At 44.5% G+C, this 17,553-nt stretch overlaps 1 protein-coding gene across 1 annotated transcript in view; it reads left to right on the top strand.

Annotated features, from left to right (window-relative positions):
* The first annotated feature begins 1,008 nt into the window (after positions 1-1,008).
* LOC141117205 (Fc receptor-like protein 3) overlaps positions 1,009-17,553 on the top strand; it is an 80,207-nt gene continuing 63,662 nt past the window's right edge. Inside the window, exon 1 of the mRNA XM_073609915.1 lies at positions 1,009-1,107. Within this exon, the coding sequence (XP_073466016.1) occupies positions 1,077-1,107 (31 nt within the window). The 5' untranslated portion in view covers positions 1,009-1,076. The remainder of the gene's footprint in view (positions 1,108-17,553) is intronic.

The following is a 17,553-nucleotide window of genomic DNA, read 5'->3' on the forward strand; positions in this document are numbered from 1 at the left end:
TCTGTCCACCGACAGCCATGCATGCCATGGTCCACAGCCATGAAATGTGGACTGTTTCAGCTTCCTATCACTAGCACGTTATATTTGCATGGTCTGCAGCTATGCACCTATAGGCTGCCCTAGTCTACTCATGCCTATGTGAATACTACTACTACTACTACTACTAAAATAGAAGTGTCCTCCATTACCAATTCGTTTGGAGCATCCTACATCGCCCCCAGATCTCCTTCCAAGTTCTACTAACAATAAGCCTACAGACAAGAAGACAATCCCTAGATTGCTTGAATTTACTGACTGTTGGCAACCCTGCTCAAAGGAAAGATCCTCTGTGCTCCAGACTATTTAATAGGCACCCATCCACCATCTGGGCACACCTCCCCAGGGATTGGATAGGTCCTACTAAATATTCAGGCATCTGGAACCTCTCGCTCTAATCTCCAGAAGCTTCTCCTAGAGCCAGGGGGAGGTAATCAAACTCAGCCTGTGGAGCTCTACGCAGACCAGACTAAACAATTCCAGCTCCTGTAGTTACAGTAGAAGCCCAAACTAAATTTGCCTAACAGGCTGTCTAGGAGGTTGTTTTATATATATATACATATATATATATATATATATATATATATATATATATATGTGTGTGTATGTGTGTAAATAAAGGAAAAGTGTGTGTATATATATCTATATATAGATATATATACAGTATATATATCTATATAGATATATATACACTTTTTTCTTTATTTACACACAGTGTAGAACAACTGAAATCTAATAAAATAATATAAAAATATAAAAAGAGTAATGGAACTAGCAAGTGATTGTTAAAAATGAAAGCTTTATTTATTTATTATATGTTCATGTATTTAGTTAATTAAAGCGTAAAACGTACATTTAAAAAAATAATAAGGCTACATATTTTGTATAATTTTTCATACTTCTCCATAGCAATTTTTAGAGAGGATTTGACACCCCCTCCTTCTTCCTTCCTTCCTTCCTTCCTTTAAAGTACAGATACAACATTTTACAATTAGTTACAGTAAATTACTAAAAACCTTCTTGCACATTTTTCTGTCAACATGCGCTCAGAATTGTTCGCGTTGTTGGTCTGTAAGTACAGCTCATTTAAATGTATATCGTTTTCTCGTGTTGTAGCATAATATACATACCTATTTTTTTGGGGACAAAAATATTATAGCAATCAATCCATTGTTCTGTATATACCAAGTTAGTAAAAGAAAAAAAAATACTGGTTACGGGTTTATATTTTACGTTTATACTAGATGTAAGTCTTAAATGAATGGCATTCAGTTTGCTAAAGCACTGCGTATTATAAAAAAAAAATGCATTTAAAAAAAAAAAAAAAAATTTATATATATATATAGTTTTTTTATTCTTTTGTTGCTCAGTGCTGCTGATCCCCTGCAGCCTCTTTATAGTCACTTAGGGGTTGATTTACTAAATCTGGAGAGTGCAAAATCCGGTGCAGCTCTGCATAGAAACCAATCGGCTTCCAGGTTTCATTGTCAAAGCTTGATTGAACAATCTGAAGTTAGAAGCTGATTGGCTGCCATGCACAGCTGCACCAGATTCCGAGTGCTCCATTTCTAGTAAATCTCCCCCTCAGCCCCCGTTTACATCGGACTGTTTTGATATGCGATTTGTCATGTCATATCGCTGCCTATTGCCGGCAACAGCACCTTCCAAATTGATTCCCAAAAGTAGTTCCTGCACTACTTTTGGTGACTTCGGGGGGCAATTTCAATAGACATCTCCGCACAGATGTCTCTGAAATCGCTCCCGAAGTCGGACTGAAATGCAGGTTTGATTTAAAACCCGTCTTCAGTGTGAACCCGGGCTTACTGTCTACCTGCATCCATGTCTAAATGCAAATGGCATTTCTCAAGTCAGGGTCTGATGTCTGACATTGAGCTTAGTTGGTAAAAAATATTGCAAATATGTGTAGCAAATGTCACTGTATTATACATATAGTATATTGCATTCATTTACTCATTGCTATCCCACTAAAGTTAAACCTGTAATTATATTATTATGGAATATTTTTTTTTCTTTTTTTAAACCAAAGAATTAATTCAACCTCCATGTAGGATTTTTTTTCTTGGTTATTTACTAATGTCTTAAAGAACCTTGCACTATGGAATAAAAACATTTCCTCTATCACAAATGTGTACACAAAAATACACTATATTACCAAAACTTTTGTGACGCCTGCCTTTACATGCACATTAACTTTATTGGCATCCCAGTCTTAGTCTGTAGGGTTCAATATTGAGTTGGTCCACCCTTTGCAGCTATAACAGCTTCAACTCTTCTGGGAAGGCTGTCCACAAGGTTTAGGAATGTGTCTATGGGAATGTTTGACTGTTCTTCCAGAAGCGCATTTGTGAGGTCAGGACAAGAAGACCTGGCTCACAGTCTCCGCTCTAATTCATCCCAAATGTGTTCTATCGAGTTGAGGTCAGGACTCTGTGCAAGCCAGTCAAGTTCCTTTCACCCCAAACTCGCTCCTCCATGTCTTTATGGACCTTGCTTTGTGCACCGGTGCGCAGTCATGTTGAAACAGGAAGGGGCCATCCCCAAACTGTTCCCACAAAGTTGGGAGCATGAAATTGTCCAAAATGTCTTGATATGTTAACACCTTAAGAGTTCCCTTCACTGGAACTAAGGGGCCAAGCCCAACCCCTGAAAAAAAAACCCCACACCATAATCCCCCCTCCACCAAATGATTTGGACCAGTGCAAGACATTTTGGACAATTTCATACTCCCAACATTGTGGGAACAGTTTCGGGATGACCCCTTCCTGTTCCAACATGACTGCGCACCAGTGCACAAAGCAAGGTCCATAAAGACATGGATGAGCGAGTTTGGGGTGGAGGAACTTGACAGTCCTGTCCTAAACCTGATAGAACACTTTTGTGATGAATTACAGCGGAGACTGCGAGCCAGGCCTTTGTGTCCACATCAGTGCCTGACCTCGCCAATGCGCTTCTGGAAGAATGGTCAAACATTCCCATAGACACTCCTAAACCTTGTGGACAGCCTTCCCAGAAGAGATGAAGCTGTTATAGCTGCAAAGGATGGGCCAACTCAATATTGAACCCTACGGACTAAGACTGGGATGCCATTAAAGTTCATGTGCGTGTAAAAGCAGGCGTCCCAATACTTTTGGTAATATAGTGTATGTTGATCATAAAATAATCAAACTATCACTGCTTCCACCTTATTGACTACAAAAAAATACCAATGTGTGAAAGTGCAAAATAACCACTAGTAGTAGCGCTATGATATTAATGCGGGGTTCCACCCAAATTTTGAACAATATCTGTATGTATTCTCTTCCTTGCCTAGATGCTGACATGCCGTTTAAAAAAATTTAAATCGCCGTAATTACCTTTTATTTTTCTATTCTTCTTTGCACTTCCTGGTTCTCCTCCCGTGGGAGTAGGCGTGTTTCTAGCCTCTCCCAGACTCCTGGGAGCTAGTCTCAGGCTTCCCAGGATGCCACTGAGCATGTGCGGGAACAAGCGGTGAATGCTGGGAGCTCAGCATTCACCACATCCAGGAAATAAATGCTTGTGGGCTTCAAAAGCCCACAATGAAGATGGAAACCGCCTGCAGTGAATAATATAAGTTATTCTTTCCGACGAAATCTGACACAGGCGGACATATTACACACAATATGTGAGTATGTAATGCTGAGAAGAAAAGTTTGTGAATTAACTCAAAAAAAAAAAAAAACGATAGATAGGTGGACCCCCGCTTTAAACATAAAAACCTAATTGTGGAGTGCATTACTGATGCCATTTCATACTCTGGATGAGTTTGTTTTTTTATTTTTATTGTGAGTGGCTTTTTCACTTTTTAATAAGCATTGGAAGGACTGGTTACTGTACCATTGGAGACTATATCTTTCTCTTTTATATATTCATTGTGACAGACCCCCGTACTCAAGAGGAGTATGTCCGCCGTATAAACTTCTCTTGCTCGATACCAGTAGGATCCAAGATCCCTTCGCCCACCCAGTCACTTGTCGAGACATCAGTGTAGGGTGGTAAAAACATAAGACTGTTTATTCAAACACAGGCACAAAGAGATATATACACAGGGGACAATCCCCTTTCTTTGCATAATGACACAGGGCGGAGTAAACTTTACCTCTTCCAGTAACATGGCACACAGGTATATTCAACTTTCCAATAGTAGACAGTCTTTAGGAGGGGCTGCTGGAGAAATCCCCCCCTCCCCTATAGCAGCTAATCCACATGCACAAATAAATCCCATAATACTGTGCTCCCAAGGCAGACAGAAACAATAGAACAATGGGATACAGCCACTCAACGAACACATAACAAATCCCCACCCCACCTTAAACTATCTAGCAATGGTCTTGACACTCCTACAATATTCTAGCAGTCTGAAAGGTTGAATTATTTATCTTCATATATTTCTTGAGGGAGATTGTTCATGAATATTAATGTCTCACGTGAAAAAGCCCCTTCATTCTTTCAACACAAACCACACATATAGAACACTGGATAACAGGGGTAAAAGGAAATGCTGAGTCCGGTGTGGTTGTACGGTGAGTCTGGTTAGTGCAGACCCGACTGGGGTTCTCAGTCACCCTGTGCCCCTAATAGACACAGGGTAACTTACACATAGGAGGGGTCGGGTAGCTGTAAAATGGGTTTCCAGAGCTCTTTAAAGTAAGCTGGGCTCCACAAGCCCCCCCCCCCGCCCAAAGTGACTCCCATCACATTCATAATGCTTTATGAGCCAGATGGAGGAGTAATGTGATGGTTTTATATCCTGGTAGCAGTGGTGTAATTACATATAAAGTGAACTATACCAACCATGAGAGTGGGGGGCATAGAGTTCCTGTGAGTGTCTGTCTTGTGGGTGAGGGACTTCACAAGCACAAGTGGTGTATAGTGGAGAAAATTTACGGGAAAGATTACTGCACTTTTTTTCATGCACGATTATATATAGACTTTTTTTATGAGGACTTTTAATGTGATGTATATGCACCTTATTATGAAAGATTTGTTATGTGATGATTAATGCACTCTACTATGAAGTTGTTATGTTTATGATCACAGCACTACTCTGAAGTGGTTATTTTGCTTCCACACTTCCACACATTGGATATTGATCATAACTGTCCAGTAGGGATGAGCTTCGAGCTCGAGTTGAACTCATGTTCAACTCGGACATCCCCTGTTCGCCAGTTCGCTGAACAGTGAACAATTTGAGGTGTTTGCGGCAAATTCGAATGCCGCGGAACAATCTTTAAAAGTCTATGGGAGAAATCAAAAGTGCTAATTTTAAAGGCTTATATGCATGGTATTGTCATAAAAAGTGTTTGGGGACCTGAGTCCTGCCCCAGGGGACATGGATCAATGCAAAAAAAGTTTTAAAAACGGCTGTTTTTTCGAGATGCAGTGATTTTAATAATGCTTAAAGTGAAACAATAAAAGTATAATATTCCTTGGATGCAGAGAAGACGTTCGATAGGGTTTATTGGCCATACATGGAGGCAGTACTCCGTAAGTTTGGACTGTCGGGCACCTTTCTTACTGCCATATTAGGTTTATACACCCATCCATCTGCATGCATTTGGACTTCGGGTGTGGTTTCCAACCCCTTCCACATCACAAATGGCACCAGACAGGGGTGCTCGTTGTCCCCTCTAATATTTGCCATGATAATGGAACCCCTAGCACAACTTATTAGAGCTGAACCATCGATCTCAGGGATAAAAATTGGAGAAGTTGACCATAAAATTGGCCTATACGCAGATGACGTGATAATAGCCCTAACCAATCCCCTGGTGTCCCTCCCTGCAGTCCAAAGAGCCCTTGACCTTTTCAGTACCGTATCTATGTATAAGCTGAATCACAGTAAATCCCTTATGCTTAACCTTGGCCTGGATCCTCAGACTGTAAAATCCATGAACTCTTCCACACCATTTGCTTGGGCCCCCAACTCTTTTCTCCCATATTTGGGAATCCATTTAACATTCCCCAGCCGATTAATATTGAGAACCAACCTAGAAGACCTCGTGTGCAAGCTTACACGGCTAGTAAATGAACTAAGTAAGGTTCCAGCCTCCTGGACAGGTAGGGTAGCCCAAGCAAAAATGTATTTACTTCTCCATGTTTTATATTTTTTTCGTACAATAGCCCTACCTATAGCACAAAACCAGATCAAGAAACTCCAAGGGATCATTAATTGCTTCATTTGGCAACGAAAGCGTCCCAGAGTGAAAAAAGTTATTCTTGTAACCCCAGTCCAACAAGGAGGATTGGGTGCACCAGACATTCAAGCATATCACCGAGCAACTATTTTAGAACAACTAAAATCTTGGTGGTCAGATGAACACCAAACAAACTGGAAACAAATTGAAGCCACCATACTGCCTATAGACACTAAAATCTTTCTTGCCGCATTATGGCTTAACTTTCATCCCAAGCGATACCCACTAGATACCATCACGTCCTCTATGAGAGTCTGGTCCGCACTACTACAACTCAATAGAGGGATCTCAATAGCCACCTTATCAGCACTACCCATTGAGGCACTACACCTTATCTCCCCAGACTTACCCCTTTCGGAGTGGACAAAAACCGGAATCACCCGTTTCGATATGCTTTTCTCGCCTTCAGGTTTACATACCTTTGAACATCTATCACAGCAGTTTGGACTACCCAAACACACGTTCTTTCTATACTTGAGGATCAGATCCAGCCTGTCAAAGCTGTGCTGGTCACCCTCGGACTGTGCCTTGCTCCCCCTGGTCAAGTTCTACAATTTGGAGACATCCAAGACCAAAGGAATCTCTCTAATATATAAACTTCTCACCAAGCCAGTTCCCGACCTGCTATCTTCCTCCATACAGTACTGGTCATCTTTGTCGGATCACTCACCCTCAGCTCTACAATGGCAAAAAGCCCTCACACTCCCTCTACGCCTATCTCACTGTATTACTCACTGGGAATCATTACAGAAGCTTTTTCATAAATGGTACTTTACCCCAGAAAGGCTAGCGAGGATATATCCGAATACCTCGCCCAAATGCTGGAGAGGCTGTGATAAAACCGGATCTCTCACACACATATGGTGGGAGTGTCACCTTATCAAAACTTTCTGGGGGAAAATACAGAAACTGATTGGATCTCTGTGTGGCTCATCCCCATCTATGTCTCCACTGGACCTGCTCCTGGGACTTTCAATTCCCTAATGGCCGAAACATTTGCAAACGCTGGTCACACATATTCTAATAGCAGCGAGACTAACGATCACGAAAAAATGGAAAGCAACAGATCCTCCCTTACTAAAAGATACTATTCGAATACTCAACCTGCACTTTCAGATGGAGTTTTCCTTTGCAAAAGCCAACTTGTGCGTCAATAGATTCACTAATACCTGGAAACCCTGGATCTCTGACCCAAGAAGTTCACCACTGTCCTAGCAATTATTAACTTTTCCTTCAATTATTACTTTTCCTCTTGTGATTCCCGCATCTGGCACCTCTCCCATCACACAACCTTACAAAACCTGGATACGATAATCAATGCAGTTCCTTTATGTTTATCCCAAAACCATTATTGCCCTTAGGAGTTCCCCTCCTTACTAGGCTAACGGATTGATATAGTGTTAAGATATACCTGTCTCTGTTCTTGTTGTACACATGCTTATCTAAGGTTAAATCTAAGGTTAAACTTTCAATCTTGATCTACCTGGATAGCAGCTACACATAAGCAATCTCTTATCAGTTTTTTGCTGTTTGTTTATATTTGCATAATAGCGCCAGGGTATGCCCAATTGGCGATGTTCTGTACCCATTTTCTTTTTTGAAATATAATAAAAAACTTAAATAAAAAAAAAAAGTATAATATTCCTTTAAATTTCATACCTAGGGGGTGTCTATAGTATGCCTGTAAAGTGGCGCATGTTTCCCGTGTTTAGAACAGTCTGACAGCAAAATGACATTTCAAAGGAAGAAAAGTAATTTAAAACTACTTGCGGCTATTAATGAATTGTCGGTCCGACAATACACATAAAAGTTCATTGATAAAAATGGCATGGGATTTCCCCACAGGGGAACCCCGAACCAAATTTTAAAAAAAATTGTCGTGGGGGTCCCCCTAAATTCCATACCAGACCCTTATCTGAGCACGCAACCTGGCAGGCTGCAGGAAAAGAGGGGGGGCGAGAGAGCACCCCCCTCCTGAACCATAAAAGGCCACATGCCCTCAACATTGGAAGGGTGCTTTGGGGTCCCCCCAAAGCACCTTGTCCCCATGTTGATGGGGACAAGGGCCTCATCCCCACAACCCTTGCCCGGTGGTTGTGAGGGTCTGCGAGTGGGGGGCTTATCGGAATCTGGAAGCCACCTTTAACAAGGGGACCCCCAGATCCCAGCCCCCCCCTGTGTGAAATGGTAAGGGGGTACAAAAGTACCCCTACCATTTCACAAAAAAAGTGTCAAAAATTTTAAAAATGACAAGAGACAGTTTTTGACAATTCCTTTATTTAAAGTCTTCTTCTTTCCATTCTCTTCTTTCTTCTATCTTCCTTCGGTTTCTTCCTCCATCTTCTTCCTCTTCTTTTTATGACAATAATTTGCATATAAGCCTATAAAATTAGCACTTTTTATTATTCATGTTCGAGTCCCATAGACTTTAATGGTGTTCGCGTGTTCGAACAAATTTTTTGCCTGTTCGCATGTTCTGGTGCGAACCGAACAGGGGGGTGTTCGGCTCATCCCTACTGTCCAGGATTTTTTGTTTTATCTTTGTATCAAAACTGAAGGGGTTAAACGGAAATTTGTTATTTTCATCCCGAGGCCCCAGGCTCACTGGGCATTCAGCCCTGATGCATGAGGCTCTGGCATTTTGTTGCCAGCGGAAAGCACAGGTGCACCGTCCAACCCTGTTGTGGAAGGCCTACAAAATTCTATGAGAGGCTGACAGTTGCTGCGGCTGGACTATGCCTCAAGAGATACTAACATAATAAAATTATTCCGGATGGCTACACTTCCAAAAATCCTTTTATTGAAGCTTCATATGACAAGTGGCTTGACAAAAGGAGCAGGGGAAAAAAAGATAGACGCGTTTCGCACAAATGTTAGCGCTTAGTCATTATCTCAGGTAATTTTTTTCCCACCAGAGAAATTCATCAGGAGATTCATACGCTCAGGGAAATCTTGTGTCTCCCAGAAATGAAGCTAGGGGAGGTCTGCATGATCTCAGATTAAATTTCTGGTGGTACAGGGTCCATAAATGAATAGTTTGGCTCACTATGCTATTTAGAGGGCTGACCTCCCTGGGTCTTATTTTAGCATTCCAAAGTAGGCCCGGTATGTATAACTGAGATAGCTTCAAACAAAAGCCTGAGAATATGTGAGGGTGAGGGTGACGAGAGGGGGGCATGCCATTGGGCTGTTTGAGCCAATCTAGCAGCTAAATAATAGAGCCATATATTAGGTAATCCCAACCCCCCCTGTGATAAGGGCCTATGGGTGAGCAATTTGCCATATCTGGGGGTCTTGTTCTTCCATATAAATCTATTAATGGTTTGTTGGGTTAGTAAATGGGAAGGGCTCTAAAGTATAATAGTTTCGGGAGGATGGACATTTTGATGACCATAACTCTTCTTATCAGGGAGAAAGGAAAGGTTGACCATAGGTGCAGCCATTGTTTAACCTTGGAGAAGGCTTGTGGGTAGTTGGCATTATACATTGCACGAAGAGAGGGGGCCAGGCGTACACCAAAATATTGAAGAGTGTTGTCTTTGAAGGTGATACCAAAGGAATCCCTGAGGTTGGCCGTTATACGTTGGGGGATGTTGATTGGGAGTGTGGAGCATTTTGCCAGATTGATTCCCAGCCCAGAAAGGGTGTGGAATTTCTGTAAGGTAGATAGCAGCTTAGGGAGAGACACCACTGGGTCTGGTAAAAACATAAGTACGTTGTCTGCATACAAACTCATTTTAAATTCTTTCTCTCCTTTCTGGTAGCCTTTAATGTTTGGATCTGTGATAATTGCCCTGGCTAAAGGTTCTATTGCTAGGACAAAAATCAGAGGTGACAGAGGGCAGCCTTGTTTTATTCCCCTGCCCAGGGGGAAATACTCAGAGGAACAGTCAGGCAGCTTGATTCGAGTGTGGGGATTATGATAAAGGGCTTTAAATCTATTTATGAATCCTCCAGAAAACCCAAATTTAGCAAGAACAGTGTCAATATAAGACCAGAGGATGCTATCAAAAGCTTTATGTATGTCTAGGCCTAGAATCAGTACTTTGCGGGAGAAAAGTGTTCCTGGATTATATTAGCAGTTAGGCGAATGTTATCTGTAATTTGTCTTGTGGGTATAAAGCCGGTTTGTTCTGGGCCTATTAATGTAGAGATAATGGGTGCTAGTCGATCTGCTAATACTTGGCCTACTATTTTCATTATTGAGAAAAGATATCGGTCTGTAGTTTTGTGGGAGGGTATGGTCTTTATTAAGTTTTGGGATGGCTGCAATATTTGCAAAGAGCATGCCATCTGGGAGTTTGTTACCCTGTAGAATATGGTTAATACGTTTTATTAGTTTAGGGGCAAGCGTGCCTGCATATTTTTTATTATATAATGAGGTGTATGGGTTTGGGCCAGGGGCCTTGGAGGTTTTTAAGGATTTAATGATTGAGATGATCTCTTGTTCTGTGCAATTAGCATTCAGGCTGTGTAACTGCTCCTCCGATAATGATGGGAGGGACAGAGAGCTCAACCATGAATCCAGGTCATTTGGGGGGGATTCAGGAGATGACAATAGGGATTGGTAAAAGGATGTAAATATTTGTAGGACCTCCTTAGGATGCGATACCATTTAGCTTGATCTATTTCTTACCTTTTAAACATGTGTCGGCTAAGGGTATTCATGAAGTTTGCACATAAATATGGCTGAGGCAGTGTTACTATGGAGCAGGATCTGTGCCTCAGACCAGCGTATGGATTTCTCTGTTTGTTCTGAGTGGATCGTATCCAATTCCACTCTTTTTTGATTGATCTGTCGTAGTATTTCTGGTGAGTGAGATTGGATATGAGTATGGTATAGTTTACTTAGTTCTATGGTAAGGGTTTTAATTTTGGTCATCTTTTGACGTTTCTGGATGGTGGCCAATTCCATTAGGCGGCCTCGAAGGACCGCCTTATGTGTTGCCCATAATATGGAAGGTGATATTTCATCCACATCATTTAGCCTGAAATATTCAGCTAACTGGTCCACTATTTGCTGGTTATCTCAGGGTCCACTAGCAGGGAATCATTCGGTCTCCAGGAGGCTGTCATGGGGGAGAGCCCTATATGGGATGTGTGGAAAGACACCATATGGTGATCTGACCAGAGGCATGTGTGTATAGCAGCTGAGGAAGAGTTAGGGAGTAGGATTGGGGAGCTGACGATATAATCTAGTCTGGCGTAGTTGTCATGAGGGTGCGAGTAATGACTGAACTCCCTCGCTCCCGTATTTAAGGCCCTCCGTGTATCAATTAGTTGTTGACTCCCTAGTGATCTCAGTAAGGACTTGTGGAAGGCGTTAGCCATGCTTACCACTGTCTTATCCTATCCAAGCTTTACTCCTGTCCAATCTACTAGGTTAAAGTCCCCCCCAACCAACATATGTTTCGAGTTGTACCTAACCAACACCTGAAAAAAGGATCTGAAGAAGGAGTTTTGTCAGTTGTTATGGGCGTAGACATTTGCAATAGTCAGTGCACGTCCCTGTATCTCGCCCTGAAGGATCAGGAACCTGCTGGCAGGATCCTTGTATATATGCTTAATATCAAATGACATGGTATTTTTGATAAAGGCTGCAACTTCCCTAGTCTTGGACTCAAAAGTTGTAAAAAAAGTGTTGTTTATAAGATTTATTAAAGAATTTAAGGGTGAGTAGTAGAGGAGAAGTGGGTCTCTTGCATCAGAATGTTATCTTCCCCTATATTTTTATAGTACTTAAAGGCCTTCCTCCGCTTTTGTGGGGAGGTAAAGCCTCTCACATTGTGAGATATTATTCGCAGACCCATTCTAGTTGTGATAGCTCTGATAGTTTAAGTTTGATAGCCCATTAGGCTCACAGCGCTAAAAGTTTGGCTTAACTATATATGAGTCCAACACTGTGGGGGCTGCCAGAGAGCTCGGGGACCATGGCTCTGCACCCCTGCGTATCTTATAACACATATGTAAGCATTCCTTAATAGTACTAGTGACCATCTCTATTAGCTCAGCAATAGGGATGAGCCGAACACCCCCCGGTTCGGTTCGCACCAGAACCTGTGAACGAACCGAAAGTTCGCACGAACGTTAGAACCCCATTGACGTCTATGGGACTCAAACGTTCAAAATCAAAAGTGCTAATTTTAAAGGCTAATTTGCATGGTATTGTCCTAAAAAGGGTTTGGGGACCCGGGTCCTACCCCAGGGGACATGTATCAATGCAAAAAAAACTTTTAAAAACGGCCGTTTTTTTGGGAGCAGTGATTTTAATGATGCTTAAAGTAAAAAAAAAAAAAGTGAAATATTCCTTTAAATATCGTACCTGGGGGGTGTCTATAGTATGCCTGTAAAGTGGCGCGTGTTTCCCGTGTTTAGAACAGTCCCTGCACCAAATGTCATTTTTAAAGGAAAAAATCTCATTTAAAACTGCTTGCGGGTTTAATGTAATGTCCGGTCCTGGCAATATGGATGAAAATCAGTGAGACAAACGGCATGGGTACCCCCCAGTCCATTACCAGGCCCTTTGGGTCTTGTATGGATATTAAGGGGAACCCCGCACCCAAATTAAAATAAGGAAAGGTGTGGGGCCACCAGGCCCTATATACTCTGAACAGCAGTATACAGGCGGTGCAAACAAGACAGGGACTGTAGGTTTGTTGTTAAGTAGAATCTGTTTGTAATTTTGAACGGGTACATTTTTAACGTGTTTAGCTCCAGCCAAAAAATCTTTTTTAAGCTTTTTGGAAACATAGGGAAGGGTTATCACCCCTGTGACATTTGTTTTGCTGTCTTTCCTCCTCTTTAGAAGATTTCACCTCACTTTTTGTCCCAATGACAAATGCTTTTTGAGAATTTGGGTTTTTTTGTGGAACAAGGATTGGAAAGCATCAGTGGAAAGGAGAAATGTTTTTCCCATATTAACTCTTACAGGAGAGAATTTCTCTTCCTAGGGGTAGATTTCATCTCACTTCCTGTTGTCTCCTTCCGTTTGCAAGTAGGAGTCGTTTGTAAGTTAGATGTTTGAAAGTAGGGGCCTGCCCTATATACTCAGCAGAAATTTGGGCCTTAGGTGTTGTTGTGGCCACAACACTGTAAGCCCTCACAGGGCCCTGCTGTGAAATATTAGATCAAGAATTGTAATTACATGCCCCCTGTTGAACACGGGCAGAAAAACTGGGCCTTTGGTGGTGGTGGTGGTGCTGGTGCCACAACACTGTAAGTCCTCACTCGCTCTTGGTGGGTGCAGAAATGGGCCCTGCTGTGAAATATTAGATCAAGAATTGTAATTACATGGCCCTGTTGAACAGGGGCAGAAAAATTGGGCCTGTGGTGGTGGTGGTGGTGGTGGTGGTGCTGGTGCCACAACACTGCAACCCCTCACAGACACTCTAGTTGGAACGCAGGAACGAGCCCTGCTGCAAAGTATTGCATCAAAAATTGTAATTACACGCCCCTGTTAAACAGGGGCAGAAAAATTGGGCCTTAGACACTGGTGCTGGTGCCACAACACTGCAACCCCTCACAGACACTCTAGTTGGAATGCAGGAACGAGCCCTGCTGCAAAGTATTGCATCAAAAATTGTAATTACACGCCCCTGTTAAACAGGGGCAGAAAAATTGGGCCTTAGGCACTGGTGCTGGTGCCACAACCCTGCAACCCCTCACAGACACTCTAGTTGGAACGCAGGAACGAGCCTTGCTGCAAAGTATTGCATCAAAAATTGTAATTACACGCCCCTGTTAAACAGGGGCAGAAAAATTGGGCCTTAGGCCCTGGTGGTGGCGCCCAGAACCAAAAATGTTCTTACAAGCTATCAGCGTGATGATTGAGGAGGAAGAGGATAATTACTCAGGGATAGTCATTCAGCATCAGCATAGGCAGTCTTTGAAGGGATCTGAGATTTCAAAAAAAATTATTCGGTTACATCAGCATCAGGTGCTTGGTAGCTGGTGGTGATCCAAGACTGATTCATTTTTATGAAGGTCAGTCGATCGACCGAGTCGGTGGACAGACGCACCCTGTGATCGGTTACCACGCCTCCAGCAGCACTGAATGTGCGTTCCGAAAGCACGCTGGATGCAGGACAGGCCAGTAGCTCAATTGCATACTGTGCAAGCTCTGGCCAGTGATCCATCCTCAAGACCCAGTAACCCAGAGGATTTTTGGTGGGAAAGGTGTCCAAGTCTGATCTTGCCCCTAGGTATTCCTGCACCATGTAAAACAGACGCTGGCGATGGTTGCTGGAACCGATCATACCTTGGGGCTGCGGACTAAAAAATTGTCTGAACGCATCGGTCAGACGGCCACCTTCTCCACCGCTCCTTCTTTGACTGACCGAAGCCTCAGCAACATGTTGTCCAGAAACAGGAGTTTGTAACCTCCCAGTCTCTGGGAACGCGTTGCACAGACCTTTCTGCAAGGCCTCCCGAAGATGTTTCATCCTCTGCTCCCCCTGCGATGGCAAGATAAGGTCCGCAACCTTACCCTTGTAACATGGATCAAGGAGGGTTGCCAGCCGGTATTGGTCCTTCTCCTTGATACCACGAATACGAGGATCCTTATGCAGGCTTTGCAGAATCAGGGAGGCCATGCAGCAGAGGTTTGCTGAGGCATTCGGTCCGGAGTCCTCTGGGTCACTAAGGACGACATGGTCTGCAGCCACCTCCTCCCAGCCACGTACAAGTCCATGTGTTTCTTGGTACTGATCCCTTAAAGACTGCTGCTGATGCTGAGTGCCAGGCTCCACCTCCATACTGACACAATCTTCCTCCTCCTCCTCTTCCTCCTCCTCGTCCTCTTCCTGTGTGATCAGCGGCACGCAGGAACACTGTCTGGATAAAGGAGGCCTTGAGAGCTAAGGAAGTCATCCTCTTCCTGCCTCTGTTCTGCCTCAAGTGCCCTGTCCATTATTCCACGCAGCGTGTGCTCCAACAGGTGGACAAGGGGGACAGTGTCACTGATGCATACACTGTCACTGCTCACCATCCTCGTGGCCTCCTCAAATGGTGACAGGACAGTGCATGCATCCCTGATTATGGCCCACTGGCGTGGGAAAAAAAACAAGCTCCCCTGACCGTGTCCTGGTGCCATAGTTGCACAGGTACTCATTGATGGCCCTCTGCTGCATGTGCAGCCGCTGCAGCATGGCCAACGTTGAGTTCCACCTGGTGGGCATGTCACAGATTAGGCGGTTCTTGGGCAGGTTAAACACCTTTTGGAGGTCCGTCAGCTGAGCACTGGCATTATATGACCGGCGGAAATGCACACAGACTTTCCTGGCCTGCCTCAGGACATCCTGTAAGCCCGGGTACCTGCCCAAGAACCGCTGCACCACCAAGTTAAGGACGTGAGCCAAACAGGGCACATGGGTCATTTGTCCCTGTCGGAGGGCAGAGAGGAGGTTGGTGCCATTGTCGCAAACCACCATTCCTGCCTTAAGTTGGTGTGGCGTCAACCACCTCTGAACCTGCCCCTGCAGAGCTGACAGAACCTCTGCCCCAGTGTGGCTCCTGTCCCCCAAGCACACCAGCTCAAGCACTGCATGGCATCTTTTGGCCTGCGTATTTGCGTAGCCCCTTGAATGGCTACGGAGCACCGCAGGTTCCGAGGACAAAGCACAGGAAGAGGCCATGGAGAAGAGGAGGGGGTGGAGGAGAGAGGTGTGTCACAATCATTAGCATTTTGGAGGCGTGGTGGCGGAACAACCTCCAACACTACTGCACCTTGTCCTGCATCCTTCCCAGCTGCCAGCAGAGTCACCCAATGCGCCGTGAAACTTAGGTAACGTCCCTGTCCATGCCTGCTGGACCATGAGTCAGCGGTAATATGCACCTTACCGCTGACCGCCCTGTCCAGCGAGGCATGGACATTGCCTTCCACATGCCGGTAGAGAGCCGAAATCGCCTTCTGTGAGAAAAAGTGGCGTTTGGGTACCTGCCACTGAGGAACCGCACATTCCACAAACTCACGGAAGGGGGCAGAGTCTACCAACTGAAAAGGCAGCAGTTGAAGTGCAAGCAATTTTGCCAAGCTAGCATTCAACCGCTGCACATGTGGATGGTTGGGAGCAAACTTCTTTCGGCGGTGCAGCAGCTGGGGCAGGGAAATTTGCCTGGTACAATCTGACGTTGGTGTCCCAAAAGCAGATTGCCCACAAGTACTTGGCTGTGACACACCTAATTCTACACCTTCATTCCTCTCAGTGCAGGTCTCAGAGAGGACTGAAGGTATAGTGGGGTTGGAGATCTCAGCTGATGAGGAGCAAGGAGAGGTCCTCTTTGTTCTTTGGTGTGGGTCTTTTAGATACGCTTGCCAACGAACTGCATGGCAGGTCAACATATGTCTGGTCAAGCATGTGGTACCCAAGCGGGAGATGTTTTGGCCACGCAAGATACGCTTGAGACATATGTTGCAAATAGCAGCGGTGCGATCTGATGCACTCGTCTCAAAAAAGGCCCACACCAAAGAACTTTTTGAATAACGCGCAGAGACTGCAGCGCCCTGCACATGTGGAGCTTTGGGGTGTGATGCAGTCAATGTGCTGCCCTTAGGCTGGCCCCTGGCCATCCTGCCTCGTTGGTAATGTGCCGCCTCCTCCTCCTCCTCCTCTTCCTCTCTCCTATCAGGCACCCACGTTGAGTCAGTGACCTCATCATCCCCTCCCTCCTCATCACTGGAGCAAACCTGGCAGTATGCTGCAGCAGGGGGAGCATGACTGCCAGATTGCTGTCCTTCTTGGGCACCCCCTCTGTCCGTGCTCATGTTACTGCCTTCATCGAGCTCAGTATCATCATCAGAGCCTTCCAAACGCTGGGCATCCTCCTGGAGCATGTACCCAACACTGTGGTCAAACAGTTCGAGGGACTCCTCAGGAGGACATGGTAGGGCTAGGGAAAGAGTCACTGATGACATTGAGCCGAGGGAAGAGGCCGCTGCTTTGCCAGACAAAGTACCCTGGGCATGGGTGAAAGAGGATGAGGAGGATGAGGACGGCTTGGTCATCCACTCGACCAAGTCTTCCGCATGTTGCGGCTCAACACGGCCAGATGCCGAAAAAAAAGGCCAAGCGTGTCCCACGGCCACGTGCTGATGAGGATGCACTGTCTCCACGACCAGCACTAGACACAGGGCCTGCTTGCCCTCTCTTATTGGCTTGTGACTGTCTGCCTCTCCTTCTTGGCCTTCCAGAAATACTAATGGCCTGTAGCTGCACTATGCTGGGATATATATATATATGTACTGATACTGCAGCTAGCAAAATCAACTGCCTGCCTGTAGTAT

The sequence above is a fragment of the Aquarana catesbeiana genome, linkage group LG13 (assembly GCF_042186555.1).
Source record: "Aquarana catesbeiana isolate 2022-GZ linkage group LG13, ASM4218655v1, whole genome shotgun sequence".
Classification (NCBI taxonomy): domain Eukaryota; kingdom Metazoa; phylum Chordata; class Amphibia; order Anura; family Ranidae; genus Aquarana; species Aquarana catesbeiana.